This window comes from Aptenodytes patagonicus, chromosome 5, assembly GCF_965638725.1.
Source record: "Aptenodytes patagonicus chromosome 5, bAptPat1.pri.cur, whole genome shotgun sequence".
In the NCBI taxonomy this organism is placed as follows: Eukaryota; Metazoa; Chordata; class Aves; order Sphenisciformes; family Spheniscidae; genus Aptenodytes; species Aptenodytes patagonicus.
Genome location: NC_134953.1, coordinates 67,594,386 through 67,608,764, shown reverse-complemented (window position 1 = coordinate 67,608,764; position 14,379 = coordinate 67,594,386). Strand labels below are relative to the sequence as shown.

The 14,379-nt window shown below is 38.3% G+C and overlaps 1 protein-coding gene across 14 annotated transcripts in view; it reads left to right on the top strand.

The window, feature by feature from the left end:
- MAST2 (microtubule associated serine/threonine kinase 2) overlaps positions 1-14,379 on the top strand; it is a 196,375-nt gene that overhangs the window by 119,609 nt on the left and 62,387 nt on the right. For all 14 annotated transcript variants that reach the window (XM_076340290.1, XM_076340294.1, XM_076340292.1 and 11 more), the window contains 2 exons: positions 6,111-6,202; positions 13,056-13,131. In XM_076340290.1, coding sequence (XP_076196405.1) covers positions 6,111-6,202; positions 13,056-13,131 — 168 coding nt within the window. The remainder of the gene's footprint in view (positions 1-6,110; positions 6,203-13,055; positions 13,132-14,379) is intronic.

Here is a 14,379-nt window from a genome sequence, read left to right as displayed (position 1 = left end):
CATCTTTCCACAGTCATCCGCACAGTGACTCTAATTTACTGGTACCAGCATGAGGCATGGGAACACCCCTTAACATCTTTCTTTAATACAGAAAGGAAAGGCTTCAACCATACGGGCAGGAGTTTTCTCTTGTTTCATGGCAAAGTGAAGTTGTCTTCACTTTCCAAGAAGACTTTCTCATACCTCATAGATGTATGCTGTGCAAAATTTCTTCCTCTGAAGCAGCTCATACATTGCACATATCTGGATTAATATGAAATAGGCATTAAAAAAAAAAAAGGAGGGAGGGGGATGAAGCTTTTCATCCTGCATGGAACAAACACCCTTGAACACAGAGTGAGCCTGCAGCAGCCTGGTACAACTGTCACCTACAGCAAGCCGGAAAACTTGAAGCAAAGTGTCCAGTTATAAAAAAAATACTTATTTGTCCAGTTTATTTCCTCTCATGAACTTCAAAACAACGGGCGATGCAAATTTGAGAAGAGCCTGGCTTGTTGAACAACTTGCATGTGTTTCTGTAGTTGTAGTCATCATGGTTGTAGTAACTAGTCCATACACGCTTCTTGTGGAGGAGGATCCTGCACTCATGCAGTTGGTTTTCGTTGTTATTTTTCTTTAAGGCTAAATTCCTTTAGGTTCCAGAGTTCAATCCTATTTTAAATTCTTCGATAAGATGGGGGAAATGGGAATACTGCAACCCAGTCTCAAGGTCATGGGAGTTGGGATTTGACCTTATAAAGGAATGGATGGCAGGGAAAGACTGTCTAGAGATGCACTGGAGAAGGAAACCTTAATCATTTAGTCTGGACAAGGTAACAAGGAAGGGATCCAAATTAAGGATGTTTCCCTGCTCATGGGACTTAATGACAGGAAATATATGCTGTTTTCCTGGGTGACACTGAGAAGAGGGTAGTTCTGTGTCTGTTGTGATGGAGAACCTGTCTGCGATCTTTAAAAACTTGCTTGTTGGACTTGTTGCTTCCATTCTTCAAGTCTTCAGTGAGCGTAACTGTATTTCCTTAAGAGAAAAGAAGTGTTTATTGTAGGAATGTGCAGACCACCAAACCTACACCATGGATAATAACACTTTTTTCCCCAGTTATTCTAGGATGAATAACTTTTAAACTGTTCTTGAACATGAAAAAAAAATAATCAGTTGAACCAGATGCTTACTTATTCTTATCTATTTTAGAGAACTAATTATCCCTGTTGTTGGTAGTGCTAAAGCTTACAAAATTGCTTCCATCTTTGAATTACTATAATTAAAACAATAACTTCCACATCTAGTTAACTTTGCTGCGCAGCTGGTGCATTCATTGACATGCAGATTTTGGATTTTGTAAATTTTCTGCCATTGTGAATAAAAATTTTAAATACTTATTTTCATTTCCAAAATGTCTGTTTCTCATAAAGAAGTCTTTGTAAAGCAAATCAACTGAAACCAAACTCCTGTAACATCAGAGGATAATCTAGTTAAATTTGGTTAGGTGATAGTACATTTTAGGAGAATATGTGACCACAGATAACTTCTGTAGGTGTGATCGCTCTGAATTTTGGATCCTATTTTGTAGGGATTTGGGCTCGCTGAATTAAATGTCAAATTGGAACAAGTCTGATGCTGGACTTCTGAAATTTTATTTTGAAAGGAGTTATCAGTTAATGCAAGAGGTAATCCAGCACTCTGACAACCTGAGGTGGTTTACAAAACTAGAACTCTATAATTAAAAATCACTAATACGAATCATATGCGTTAATGATTACTAACCAAAATGTGATTTAAACTATAATTTTTCTGTACATCTTTTTACCTCAAGTCAATTTCTGCCAAAGTCTATGGGAAGACTCGTGCAATCGGTGCTAACCTTGTTTACTTCCATATTCAGCAGCTTCAACTATGAGAAATTTTTCAAGGCCTATAAATTTAGATAGATTTTGAGAAACTTCCTTATCATTATTCATTTCTAATAACCAGCAATGCTATGAAATTACTTGATAGTGATGTTGGTTATTTATTTTTAAATTGTTTTTCTGTGGCCCTTACTTTCATTACATGAATGCCTCATGGACGTTAATCAGTTTTGTACAGTGAGTTAGAGATGAGCCCTGAGTAAACTGCTAAAATAAAGAATCGAATACTGATTTATGCTGAAACTGAAACATTGATTTCTTTTTCAGACTGAAAATGCATATGAAACCGGGTGTACTAATGGTGCTCATTTTAGAGGCTAGATATCGAATTGTCTGTTGGTGCATGGGAGAAGATTTGTTAGGGTGTAGTTGAAGAGCACCCGGGCTGCGTGCAGCTTGCAGGTACACTACCAAATGTTCTCATAAATAACGCTGGCCAAGGGTGCTGGCTCCAGAGCACATTTCAGTGGGTCCAAAACCAGTGTCCAGTTACCAGACCCATGTCCGATGTCCTGCAGTGTTCAGTTTCAAGAATGCACTGGGAACACTTCAGTACATGTAACAAATGTTATTTTTACTGCAGGCAGAGAAGTTAACTCTAGAAATAGTAAAAGCACAATTTCCGTAGTGATGGCAAGGGCGTTGTTTCAAATATTTTGATATAAACTCTCCATTTTGCTGTGCATGTCAGAATTAAATCAGATTGCTCTTGTGCTCTCATAGATTTCTAGACTTGGGTTTGGCAGTGTGGGTGTGCGACCTCGGTGGCACAGGAGGGCAGGGGGTGGCAGCAGAGGTATTTTCATGCTGACAGCCCTCCAAAGCACTCTGCTGGCTGGAGCTCGACCCTGCAACTTTGGGCAGTACAGAAACTCTGCGCTGTTAAGATCGTATCTTGCCTAAACTGGAAGACCTGGAGGGGGTTTGTTCTCTGAAATTATGAAGTGGGATCTGAGGAAAAAAAAAGGTTAACGAGACCCATACCAAATTGTGAGAGGAAAAATGGTGTGATTCAGGGTCAGGCTTACCTTGCATTTAATGAAAATAGCGAAATTTTGGCTTATAAGCAAATAATGCTGCTTGGAATCTCTCTGGACTGGTTAAGAACTTTCTTTTTTTTCTAGTTAAAATACTCAGAGACATATAGGTAACCTTTTCTCTTTCTACTTTCTCCTCCTACTCCTGTTTTCTTACGTAGATTGAATTATTTTTAAGGCAAGGAAACATAATATTGTTTGGAGAATTCGTGAACAGTAATAAACAATAATTAATGCAATTTAAAGGATTAATAATATGATCTCCTCATTATCATTGGCCTTGTAGCTCAGTATTGAGCCCAGTACCATCTGTCTGGCTAAAGTGCGCCTTCCAGGAAATAATTTTTTCTTCATTTGAACTGTTTCTGCCAACACTTAAATTGACTAGTTTGAATTTCTTTGGCACAAAGCCCTGGTTAAAGCCAGCTTTACTTATTTCATATTTAGCTGTTCTTCTTTAGGAGGTGCTCAAATGCTGTCGTAGTGACTTCTTTGGGGGAGGTCGCCCAACTAAAGTCTTCATGTTACCTCCCCCCTTCCCCCTTTTTTTTGTATTTTTGTGACTAGCAGGGCTTCATCACTCTTGTTCTGTAGTTTCTCTGGGATTCCGAGATCTATTATTTGTGTATATATCCAGAGAGCTCTCTTCAACCAGTAGAGTATGATTGTATTTGTATGTTTTTCTCATCATATAATATAGATTCAAGAAAATAGAAATTCTGGTTTTAGCCTCTGTGTTTAAGCTTTGCCTTACTGCCAGCACACACGGTTCATAGAAATGGCTAAATGGGCCTAAGCGATGTTCCCCCTTCCCACGTTAGAGATCCAGGGAAACTGAAAGTTAGCCAGTTTTGGGGGTGTAAAGAGAATAATTTTTTATTCCTAACTTGAGGCTAAGCTTTCACTCCAAGCCAGTCCCTCCTCTGGGTACATTTGTGTAAACCTGACCTATTTTAACAGGTCTCAGCTGTGCTTGCTCTCCAGCTGCTTAACCCTTTCTCTTTTGGTTCCTTATCTCTGCAAATACAGCAGAGCAAATGGGTTTGTAAAACTCGGTTCAATTTGGCAAATGCAGGCAAGCAGTTAAAAAGCTCTGAGTTTGGGACAGTTCATGTTCCCTGTTGTGCTGCGATTTAAATATACCAAGTTTCCATAGCCAGCTCCAGACATCGCTGTGGTAAAGTGTATTTTAGGAACTCTTTTTAGCAAAGGGTTATGACCATAGAGGATGGAGCTCTGTTTTCTCATTGTACTAGTGTCTTACATTGAGCAAGATCTTAAATTCTTACATTGTAATTTGTATTAAAATAGCCAGGATTTTTTTATTTCTTACATAGTAATGTATTAGAATATATTATATTAGAATACTCAGGACTTCTGTGTTGCGAGAAAGATTTTCTAGTAATATAAACATAATGTTTATCTGGTATTAATGTTGGAATTGAGTATTCTGGTTTTTTTCAACCATGTGGAAATGGAGTGACTGAAAACATATTAAAAAAATCCATGAACTGAGATTTTAAGCTTCTTAAAATCAGGCTGTTAGATTTTTCCATACGATGTACACAATGGCAATCAGTTTTTGGATGGACTGTTGTTGAATAATACATGAATGTAAATGGAGATTGTATGGAATCAGTTGGATAATTTTGAGGAATGCTTTAAGTACACTAAAGAGCCTGAATAGCAGTTAATGGTGCTTCAACTTTATTACTGTTTATTATAGTTGGCAGTGCAGTTGTATTTTTTTTCTGCATCGAGTTCTCTAGTTTCCTATAGAACAGCAATAAAAAAAGCTTACAAATAATAATAGTCAGATGCACTGTATCCTGTGGCAGCGAAATAGTTTTGCATTACATTGTAGTTCTTGGCAGTCTGAGCGTGTTTAGTGTTGGGCAGCTCCAGAAGATCAGCGGGTGCAGGAAGGACCGAGGCAGATGTCAGCATTCGGAGTTCTGCAAGCAAACAGGCTTTGCATGTGCTTGCAGTAACCCAACATGGAGCTTCACAGGACACGTCCAGAGCTGGGCCAGCGAGCTCCTTGTTCAGCCTCTGCTGAGCCTTCCCCGCTCCTGTCTATTCTCCCAGCCCCTATCAAGACCAATATGATTTTAGTTACCTGTTTTGAGAACTGCTGAAGTAAGCAGAAATGTTTCTGCCATCTAGAAAGCAAGTTAGAGGTACAATGAATAAATGTACGTAGCTTTTAATACTTGATCGGTTGTGAGATTTTGCTGGGAACTTGGACTGTTTATTCTGTTTAAACAACAGGAAAAGTGCTGATCGGAAAGTGATTTAAATATCTAGTTGATCTTGTTCACAGCTCCCATGATTTAAAAATGTTTTCCTTGCCCATTACAATTATTTTTATCATCATTAGAGTTAAATGTTTGCTACTAGCAATCACAGGCTGGGAAGCAAATGGAGGAACACGTTGTTCTCTTCATTTGTCTAAGTTCTGAAACTCCAGTGGGGAAGAAAATAAATCTGAACTGCCTCATACAGAAGTGTCGCTTTCTTTGCTGGAACAAAGTCATGGCAGTGAGTGGAGTTGATTCAGCAGAGGGCTTGTCTGAAACTTGCTTTGCAGAGTTTTCTATTGGTATTGCCGCACATGTTTGCAAAGATTCTTTAATCTCAGATTTTAAGTTTTATTAGTAATCCTGCTCATCTGCTCAATTGTGCTAACACTTTGCTTTGTAATTTCAACTCTGCCCTAAGGAATATGCTCTGGTTTCTTATAGTTAATAGCCAATAATTGTAACAGATTTATTTGCTAGATTGGATATTGGTAAGAATATCTGAAGCACTCTGGGGTATTTTACAGTTTTCTGCTTTTCATGTGATTTGTGAAGCATGAGTTGCACATATTTTGTGAATCAGGAATGTGTTGTCAGCTGTCTCTTGTGGCCTGTGCAGCATGAGATACAGTTTTTATATTGCTTCCAGCATTTTAAAGTTTTAAAACACTTGTTGCTGACAAAGTACCTTTTGGCCCTGTAGGTTTACTTCTTTGCAGGGTCACTACTGAGGTTGAGAGCGTGAGGAAACACCGACCTAAATACTGAGAGATTCCTCCTTAGCTGAAAGACATTCTGCGGGACTTGCCTTCAGGTGCTTTTGTTCATCTGACCATGCCTTATTGTTTATCTTTCTTTCTTTCAGCTGTCGGACAAGCAACAGAAAGAGTTTGATCGTAACATCCAGCACATCTCCAACTCTCCCGCGACCACATTCCCCTCTTCATGGACACGCAGGTAACTCCCTAGGACTGCTTTACCTGGGAATCATTGGGAAAAATGTCAGTGTTCATTGTAGTGAGTTTGAACATATTGATACTCTACATCAAAATATGCTCTTTGAAACTTAATCTGACTGTAGTTTTTCTCCTTTTCTAACTTGTAAGAGGATCCTCATAGTTTCAAAATAAAAGTTTTATGTCCTCATCTGTTCTGTGCTTTCTAGTTCGCTACCATATCCATCCTCCACTCTTTCTGGGGAATTCAGTCCTCTTACGTCCTGCAAAAGAACCTGAGATGGAGAACGAAGTAAAATAAATAAGTACATTTAAGTAAATATCTTGTTTTGAGTCTCCTAGCATGGTTAATTTTTGTGCCAGTGATTTAACTGCAGTTCTCATGAGAAGAAACATCCTGCTTGTTTCTTTATGCCTCTGGCAGCCTGTCAGCTGTGCAGTGTGCCATCTTACGGTCTTTCTATCTTCTACTTAGAGCAACATGAGATGTTTAGGATTCTTTTCTTTTTTTTTTTTACTTTACTGCCAGTTTTACCATGGCAGCAACTGGGAAATGCTCATTTCAGAGCAAATGGGCAACTGCTTGTTAGTCGTTGAGGTAAAGTGTGTGGAGATGTTTTTTCTATAGAAAAAGAAAGAATGATTGTTCAGCCTACAGTAACTATGGATTTTCAGAAAGGGTCACACATGCAGATTCAACAGCTTGCATGAACAGCATGTTCCCTTGATGTTTTTATTGCTGAGGGAGGTAGGTGATGTGTGACTACATTGTTTTTGATACTTCAAAATGCCAGAGAAGATGGTTGGGCTTCAGGTATGGCCCTAATGGACATCAGTCAGTAGCATGAAACAGCTTGAACATTTGTGGCACATCATCCACAGTGCAGCCTGTCTGGAAGCACATCACTGTTGCATATAAGACAAGTAACTATTGTTTTCATTATAATCAGACTTTCTTCCTCCTATATGGCTGTACGTTCTGTAAATACTTTCTGGAGATTGAAACTAAGGAAATGCTGAGAAAGAGCAGCAAATTGATAGTAGCTCAGCTAGAAGGAGCTATCTGCTTCTGTTTGCAGAGCATTGCATCTTGAGAGGTGACATCCAGCCTGTTGAAAGGAAAAAGATGACCAAAGTTGTTCAGGGATGCCCATGAAATCCTTAGCTACCCTAAGTTTTCATAAAACTGTCATATTTGTTTGGGATGCTATAAAGCCCAGTCATGGAAGGCTTGGGAAGTTACTTTAATGACATTGTTTTATTAAAATGGCCCACGATTTTCAAATTAAAATGTTAACAAAATCTTAAAAGTAGTATATTAAAACCGTTTTCTTTTTGCTTCAGCACCTCAGATAAAATACAGGGCCAAAAATGTGCATAGGGCAATTCCCTTTCACTTCAAACTCCCTTCGTTCTGTTGTGTGTGATTATGATAGTGATAGCTTTGTAAAGTTCGGTTTCAACGAGGCATTTTTCCTGGTAGAGATTCTCCACTTAGTTACGTTGTGCTCTTTACTTTGTTCTTAGAGTTGATATATATGTTGGATTTAACAAATTCGAAATTAGCTGTACAAGCCTTTAACTGAAGTGATGGAGAAAGGTGCTCCTCAGAATACGGACAAAGTGTCCTTGCTTGGCAGATTGTAGCAAGATGTTGACGTGATCATTCCTCAGAAAACAAATGCAGAAATGCTCACAATAGAAACATTTATATTTTCTTTTGATTTGCTTTTCTCCTCTGTCTATTTAAAAAATGAAAAATTGCTCGTAGTGGTTTTGATGCTGTCTCAGGCTTTACAAGCTTATCTTTTATTAGAACTATGCGACTATCTTCTAGAAACTAGAGTAACTAATCAGTGGTATGCCATCTTTCTTCAGCAGTAATTGTCAAATATTTCAATTTTTTGTTCTGATGTTGCATATGGGATTTAAAACTATTAATTAAAAGGATATCCTTTGTGACCTCCAAGAATAGCCAGTAGAGCATAAGAAGTTAAATTACTTGTAATTTGAGTTCTCTACCAGTACTATATTTAGGAGTCTTCCCTGGGAAAAATAATTTATTCAAGAGACAAAAGTAGATGAAATTTAGAGTAGAGTCACAAATATTTTCTTAAGAAATATCATATATGAGATGTGAATTTGAGAACAGTCTGTGATATTTGTTTAGTATTTGAACAGAATCTATCAATCTGTTTGTTCAGGCACATACACTGATAAGTTACTAAGAAATGCTGGAGCCTCTCCCTCGCCTCTTTTGTCTTGAACACGCTCTTCTTAATGCCTATTCTGAACCTCTCTTACTAATAAAAGGAACAGCAAGCATACAGAGAAATCAGGGAGGCTTTCTAAAATGTTTCTGTTCAGAAACCACTCTAAAACAGAGTCCTGTATGGCACTAGCCTCAGGAGTTCTTCTTCTGTATGTAATATAAAAGTCAGTGGGTGTGATACAGTAGAGTTGACTGTCCATCAGGCAAACCTGCCTCCTAATGAACACTGATCCAGGCAGATACACTTACTGTCTGAAACAGAATGCAGATAAGATGTCAGGCAATTTCATATCCTAGAAAATTTAGAGGAAAAGTAATACATAAGAGATCTCAACACTTGAGATGGAAGTACATCCAAACAGTTTTAACTCTGCCATGAAATCACTTCTGATTCAAGACGCCTAATGGATTTGAAGTGTGCTAATTCAGTTCTCAAACTGTATGAAATAATGTATTCCAAAATGAGCTGGGACCTTGGTATAGAAAGCTACAGCTTGTTAACTTTGTGGGAAAGTCACTGTGCTTGTCTAGTCACCCAAACTTGGATTGAAGTGACCGGTTTTAGGAGTACAGGTTTAAAAATCCTCCTTTTATTCTAAGTTCTTTTTCTTTCAAAATCAGAGGGGAAAAAAGGTATACATATATGTTCCTTACATTTTTCTACATTTGTTTGAATCCATTTTTTAAAATCTGAAAACTACAGAGAAGGTGTGCACAGTACACATGTTATAGCATACCCATCATGAGGTTGATTACTAAGTTACCATTAGATTATATTTTAAAGTGAAAAGCTTAAAATCAATCGAAGAAGCAACATCATCTTTATAATTCAGTAGGAAAGAGACAGGTTCTTACAGCTGGATGATTGAAGTTCAGGCTATTTTAAAATTTACTTTCCACAGCTGTAAGGTAGCCATGTTGCTCGCTGGCTTCCAGTAGAGACGCTTGTCGCTGCTGGGACCTTTGTCCTGCTCCTATCTGTAATGGCAGGTGGAGGGAGCTGCTCGCAGGCAGCACTGTGGTACTGAATTAAATTATTCTGCTCTTTTGCTGCAAGTTCAGTTCCACCTTCTGGCAGAAAAATGGCTATTACTAAGGCCTCTATATATTTATTATTTTTAGAGTGGGAAGAGTATGTAACATACTGCTCTAGATCCTGCCCTGGTTATCAAAGCTGCAGTTCACCAGCGTTTCATGCGTGTGATCCTCGGATGGTGTGAGCACTGTATATGAGACAGGTGGTACACAGGGTGCTTAAACTTTTTTGGTCATTTTAGGATTCGTGTGTGCTGGAAGACAGCTAATTCTGTAGCATGCAATAAAATCTTTAGCTGCTTGTGTTAATATTCAGGAAATAATGTTAGTATATCCTACGTAGAAGACTGCAACAACTTTGTCTTTTGTATTTATTTATTTTTACAAATCTCAGATGCAGGTTTTACAAAATGGTTCCAGTGTAAGTTTTTAGACTCATTACCTATCTGATGAATGTCATGTCTGTAGATGATAGCTGAGACTTTCACCTATCTATTGCCCATAAGGTCCGGTTTTGTACTTTGAGGGTAGCAGATGTACAAATGCTCTGGCTGCATCCTTCTTCCTGTGTCCTGAAAATGTAAAGGTTCATGCCTGAATTATTAACGTTCATGTAACTGTGTTGATTTACCTTATGGGTAATCATTCTGTGTAACAGCCTCCCTTGAGACAGAGTTGTTTCGGGTTCAGTAGTAGCCAACTATAACCCTTGAGCAACAGGGGAATTTACCTTTGCTAACACAATAAATAGGGTTTCGATCAGCCTTGGTGAACGAGACCTTGCACTAAGGCTTCTCTTATTAAAATTCCTTCAGCTATAGCAGATGCAGCAGTACTGGGAAATTTTAGGGAAAGTAGTAATTCCCCTTCTCCCTGTTGTGGTTTTAAAAGCTTCACCCAGACTTGAGTCGAAAAACTAATTGCTTTTCATTTTAAAACTAGAAGCAGCTCACAGGGGATCCAATTAAAATTCCAGTGTCTGGAAGGAAATATGCCATATAAATCTGAAAAAGTAGTTGCTTAAAAATCAGTAGCATCTCTGTACCAGATTGTGCAGGCTCAGAAGAATTCGAACACCCACATACTTAATTTCAAAATTTAAAACTGTCATTACCTAATTTGCTCAGTTATTCTGAAATCCTCTTTTGGTCATAATCTGGAAAGTTTACAGAAGATTGATGAAGATATAAAAACGCAATGACAGTTCGTTGCTTGTTTATAACAGCATTGGGCAATGGGCTTTTTGTTCAAAAAGATCATCTTGACACAATAGGGTTCATCGGCAGTAAAGCTTGAAAAATGGGAAGGCAAAGACCAAGGTTCCCACCAAAACTGGCAGCCTTCCTTGCTTTGTTAGAAGATCTACATAACCACGGAAAGACCTCACTCCTGCTGCGTTTCCTCCTACCTAAAATGCTCCTTCAGCTTTCTGCTAGCAAGTAAATAGTGACCCTAACCCTAGCTGTATGCTGCTACCAGGACATGTGTGTTTATACATCGCTGAGTTGTTCACTTTGTGGCTATCATAGCCTTCTTCTGTCTTTCTTGTAAGCTTGCAGTGCCATCTAGACTGTCAAACCAGTCTTCTCTTAATTCAAAAGCAGTATAATGTCTCTGTTTTTCCACTTGTGACTGTAAGAATTAAAATGAGAGCAAGCTTAATAAATGAAGCACCGAAAATCATCTAGTTATTGATTTCTGATCACTCTCTCCCCTTCCCACTTGGGATATACTGGGAATGGGTTAAATGGTATCCAGTTTTGGGTGAAGACTTGCATTGTGTTATATTACACTGTGAACTCGTCGTTAGTTCTTAACTAACAATACAAAAGAAAACCAAGCCAAAGGAAAACAAACCTGTTGCTCAAACCCTTTGTTTTTAATTTAGTTTGCTCCTGGTGAAGCAGATTGTGGAGTGGTCTGGAATTCACTTACCTCTCTAGTTCTCTCATCACCCCTCGACACATGTTACATCAGCCTGGGGCTGCTTTAATCTCAACCAGCTGCTATTTTTCCCCTCGTAGTCTTGTAGACCAGATGGAGTTTGCTGGCCTGTGCGGCACTGTGGCCATCCTCATACCCCAGACGGCATCAGCTTGTTCTCCCTCTCCTCCTCCCTACCTGTCCAGGCGTGCTTGCCAGCTGTGCACACACCTTGCTCACAAGAAGTTGTGGAGAGATGCCACTGCAGCTTTTTGTGAACCATTTGTATAGCCTAAGTGTGAGTGAATGTTACCTTTGACTGAGCACAGTGCTTATATTCCGTTTCTGCTCAGTGTAACAGTTAAGGTGTATGAATAGCTTGTGTTGAAATTAATGCAACTTAATTATAAGCTTCAGTACAGTGCTGCATGGGACTGTAACCTCACAAACAGTGCTGGCTTGTGGGGCAAGCTGGGCACGTAGTACTTCTAGAAACAGAGACAAGTCCTTTGCAGATGACTCATCATTGATGTTTGGCTGTTCAACATGACTTTTAAAATAATCCATTTTATATGGGATCTAAATTTGAAAACATTTCTGATGACCACAGTTACGTACCTTGCAGTGTATTGCTTGACCTGTAGCTATTTAGTTTTCCTACTCTTATTTTATCGTCTGCACAAAGAAATTGCTGTTGGCATATGTTTACTATGTATAGTTTCTCTTTTGTGCTTGTATTAAGGATCTGAAAGAGCAAACCACTTAAGAATATGCCCGATAGAAAGCACACTCGCTGACACGAAGCTTCTAATTCATCCATAACTTTCAAAGGTTTCTGCAGTTAGTCTGTAAATGATTCTGGTTTTCAGAAGGGCTTTCTATGAAATGGTTGCTTTTTACTTTGAAATAAAATACATTGCAATATACCACTTACCAACCATATGCTTACACATCATATGACAAAGCCCAGAGAAAGTATTCTTGTGCCAAGTGAAAATGAAGTGTTATTTTTTCCTCACTGTATAAATTCACTGGAACTTTAATTTTCATGGTAGAAGTATTATTTCAGAAAAGTGGTAGTTAGGGTGAATGCTGATAAGTTATAGCCTGATCATCTTACATGTGTATAGTCCTTTTATTATCATGTGCAGTTCCTTTGGTATGTCTTTTTTTTTTTCCTCAGTGAATTTTGCATTCAGCCTTGACGTACATAGTAAAGAAATACTTTCTTACTATTTATTATTCCTGAAACTGTCATCAATGTAGTTTCTAACTCAGGTTTTTCATTGAGAAGTGTTAGGAAAAGCTTGTATATATAAATTATTGCAAAATACTAAGAGACTATATTGTGTATGTGTGATATGTTACTTATCTGAAAGTAAGAAAGAAAATGTACACCTTCAATTATTTTAAAAGGAGGGAAAATACTGACACATCCATATCAGAACATTTCTTTAGCAAACTAATGCTCAAATGATCAAAGACTCAAAGCTCCATTTTTTTCAATTATTTGTGACTACAGCTTGCAGTTGAAAGTGTTCTGCACAGTGAAAACTTGCTCCGTTTCTTGCAAATGTGAATGAAATGTTATTGGGTGGTTTTTTTTTTTCACTTTCTCAAACAGGTAGCAGCCCTTTGGACAGTCCCAGGAACTTCTCTCCAAATGCACCTGCTCATTTTTCCTTTGTTCCTGCCCGAAGGTAAGGCAGGATCTATTCTCTTTGGACTGGCAAGCAAATAGTCTATATACTTTTATTTAGAAATGGCCTGTGGGTTAGAAGTTTTTTGATTGTGTTTGACTTTCTCTGATGTTTCCAATTTTATTTTATTTTGTTTTGTTTAGATCTTGGCAGCACTCAAAGTATTAGGTGCTTTTCAGACCTAGAAGAAGATAAAGCAAATTAAGTAGTCAATACTGCCTAGGGAGGAGGCAATGTTCTCCCAGAAGGATGACATATATGGCATGTGATATAACAAATAATTTAGTCGTAATGACATTAAAACCAGTTATGATTAGGATAATTGTGTCTTTAGTTGTAGTCCTAGAAGCTCTTCTCACTGAATAACTGAGGTGTATTCTGAGTGTACTGATCTTCTTTGCTATGTCTGCACAAAGACGTAAACATACCTAAAATTAGGCATGCACAACTGTGTGCGTGTTCATTCACTGCCTTCTGACCAGTAGCAACTTTTTAGTTTTCTCTACTGTCTTGGGCATTGGTGTCAAGAGTACAATAATGCTCTAATGAGGAAAACAGCTGATAACTGAAATTGCAAGTCTGCAAGAACTTCTAGAAGAGCAGCAGCATTGAGAGACCTGAATGTGAAGCTATCATCTGTCCTGCAGTGAATGCTAGACAAATGCTGGTCATGCCATATATCAAACTGGTGGAAAGAAATCTGATACTATAGTGATGAATTTAGTGTAAGGAATGGGATAGAAAGAATAAAGACAGCTGGGAGAGAAGCAGACAAATGGTGTATTGAATGTCGTATCCCAGCAGGTAGGCAGAAATGGATAATGATACAGAAAGTTAAATTTTGTGGAGAAATAAAGATCAGGAAAAAAAGAGATCCTAAGCAGGGTTTGGGCATAGTAGCAGGATTATTAGATTCAAGTGTGGGGAAGATATTTTGGATTTGCTAAACTCTGCCTTGGCTGAAAAAAACCCTGGCTGTGTTAAAACGATCTGAGAATGGGAAACGTGTGATCATCCTGAGAGGAAGTAAGTTTTCTGAGAATGACAGATTTAGCTTGAGGACTAGTTAGAAAAAAGACAGGTCTCAAAACTTCAGAGAATAAAGTGTTAGGATTTGATGAAATAAGGTACACCCTTTATCTGAATGGCAGGTAAATCCTGGAGCGTTTCTCCATTGAGGTGATTTGCTAGAAGACCTGGTGTCCTTGAATACTGTTTGAAGTAGACTTCGGTTTTCAGGTCTTATGT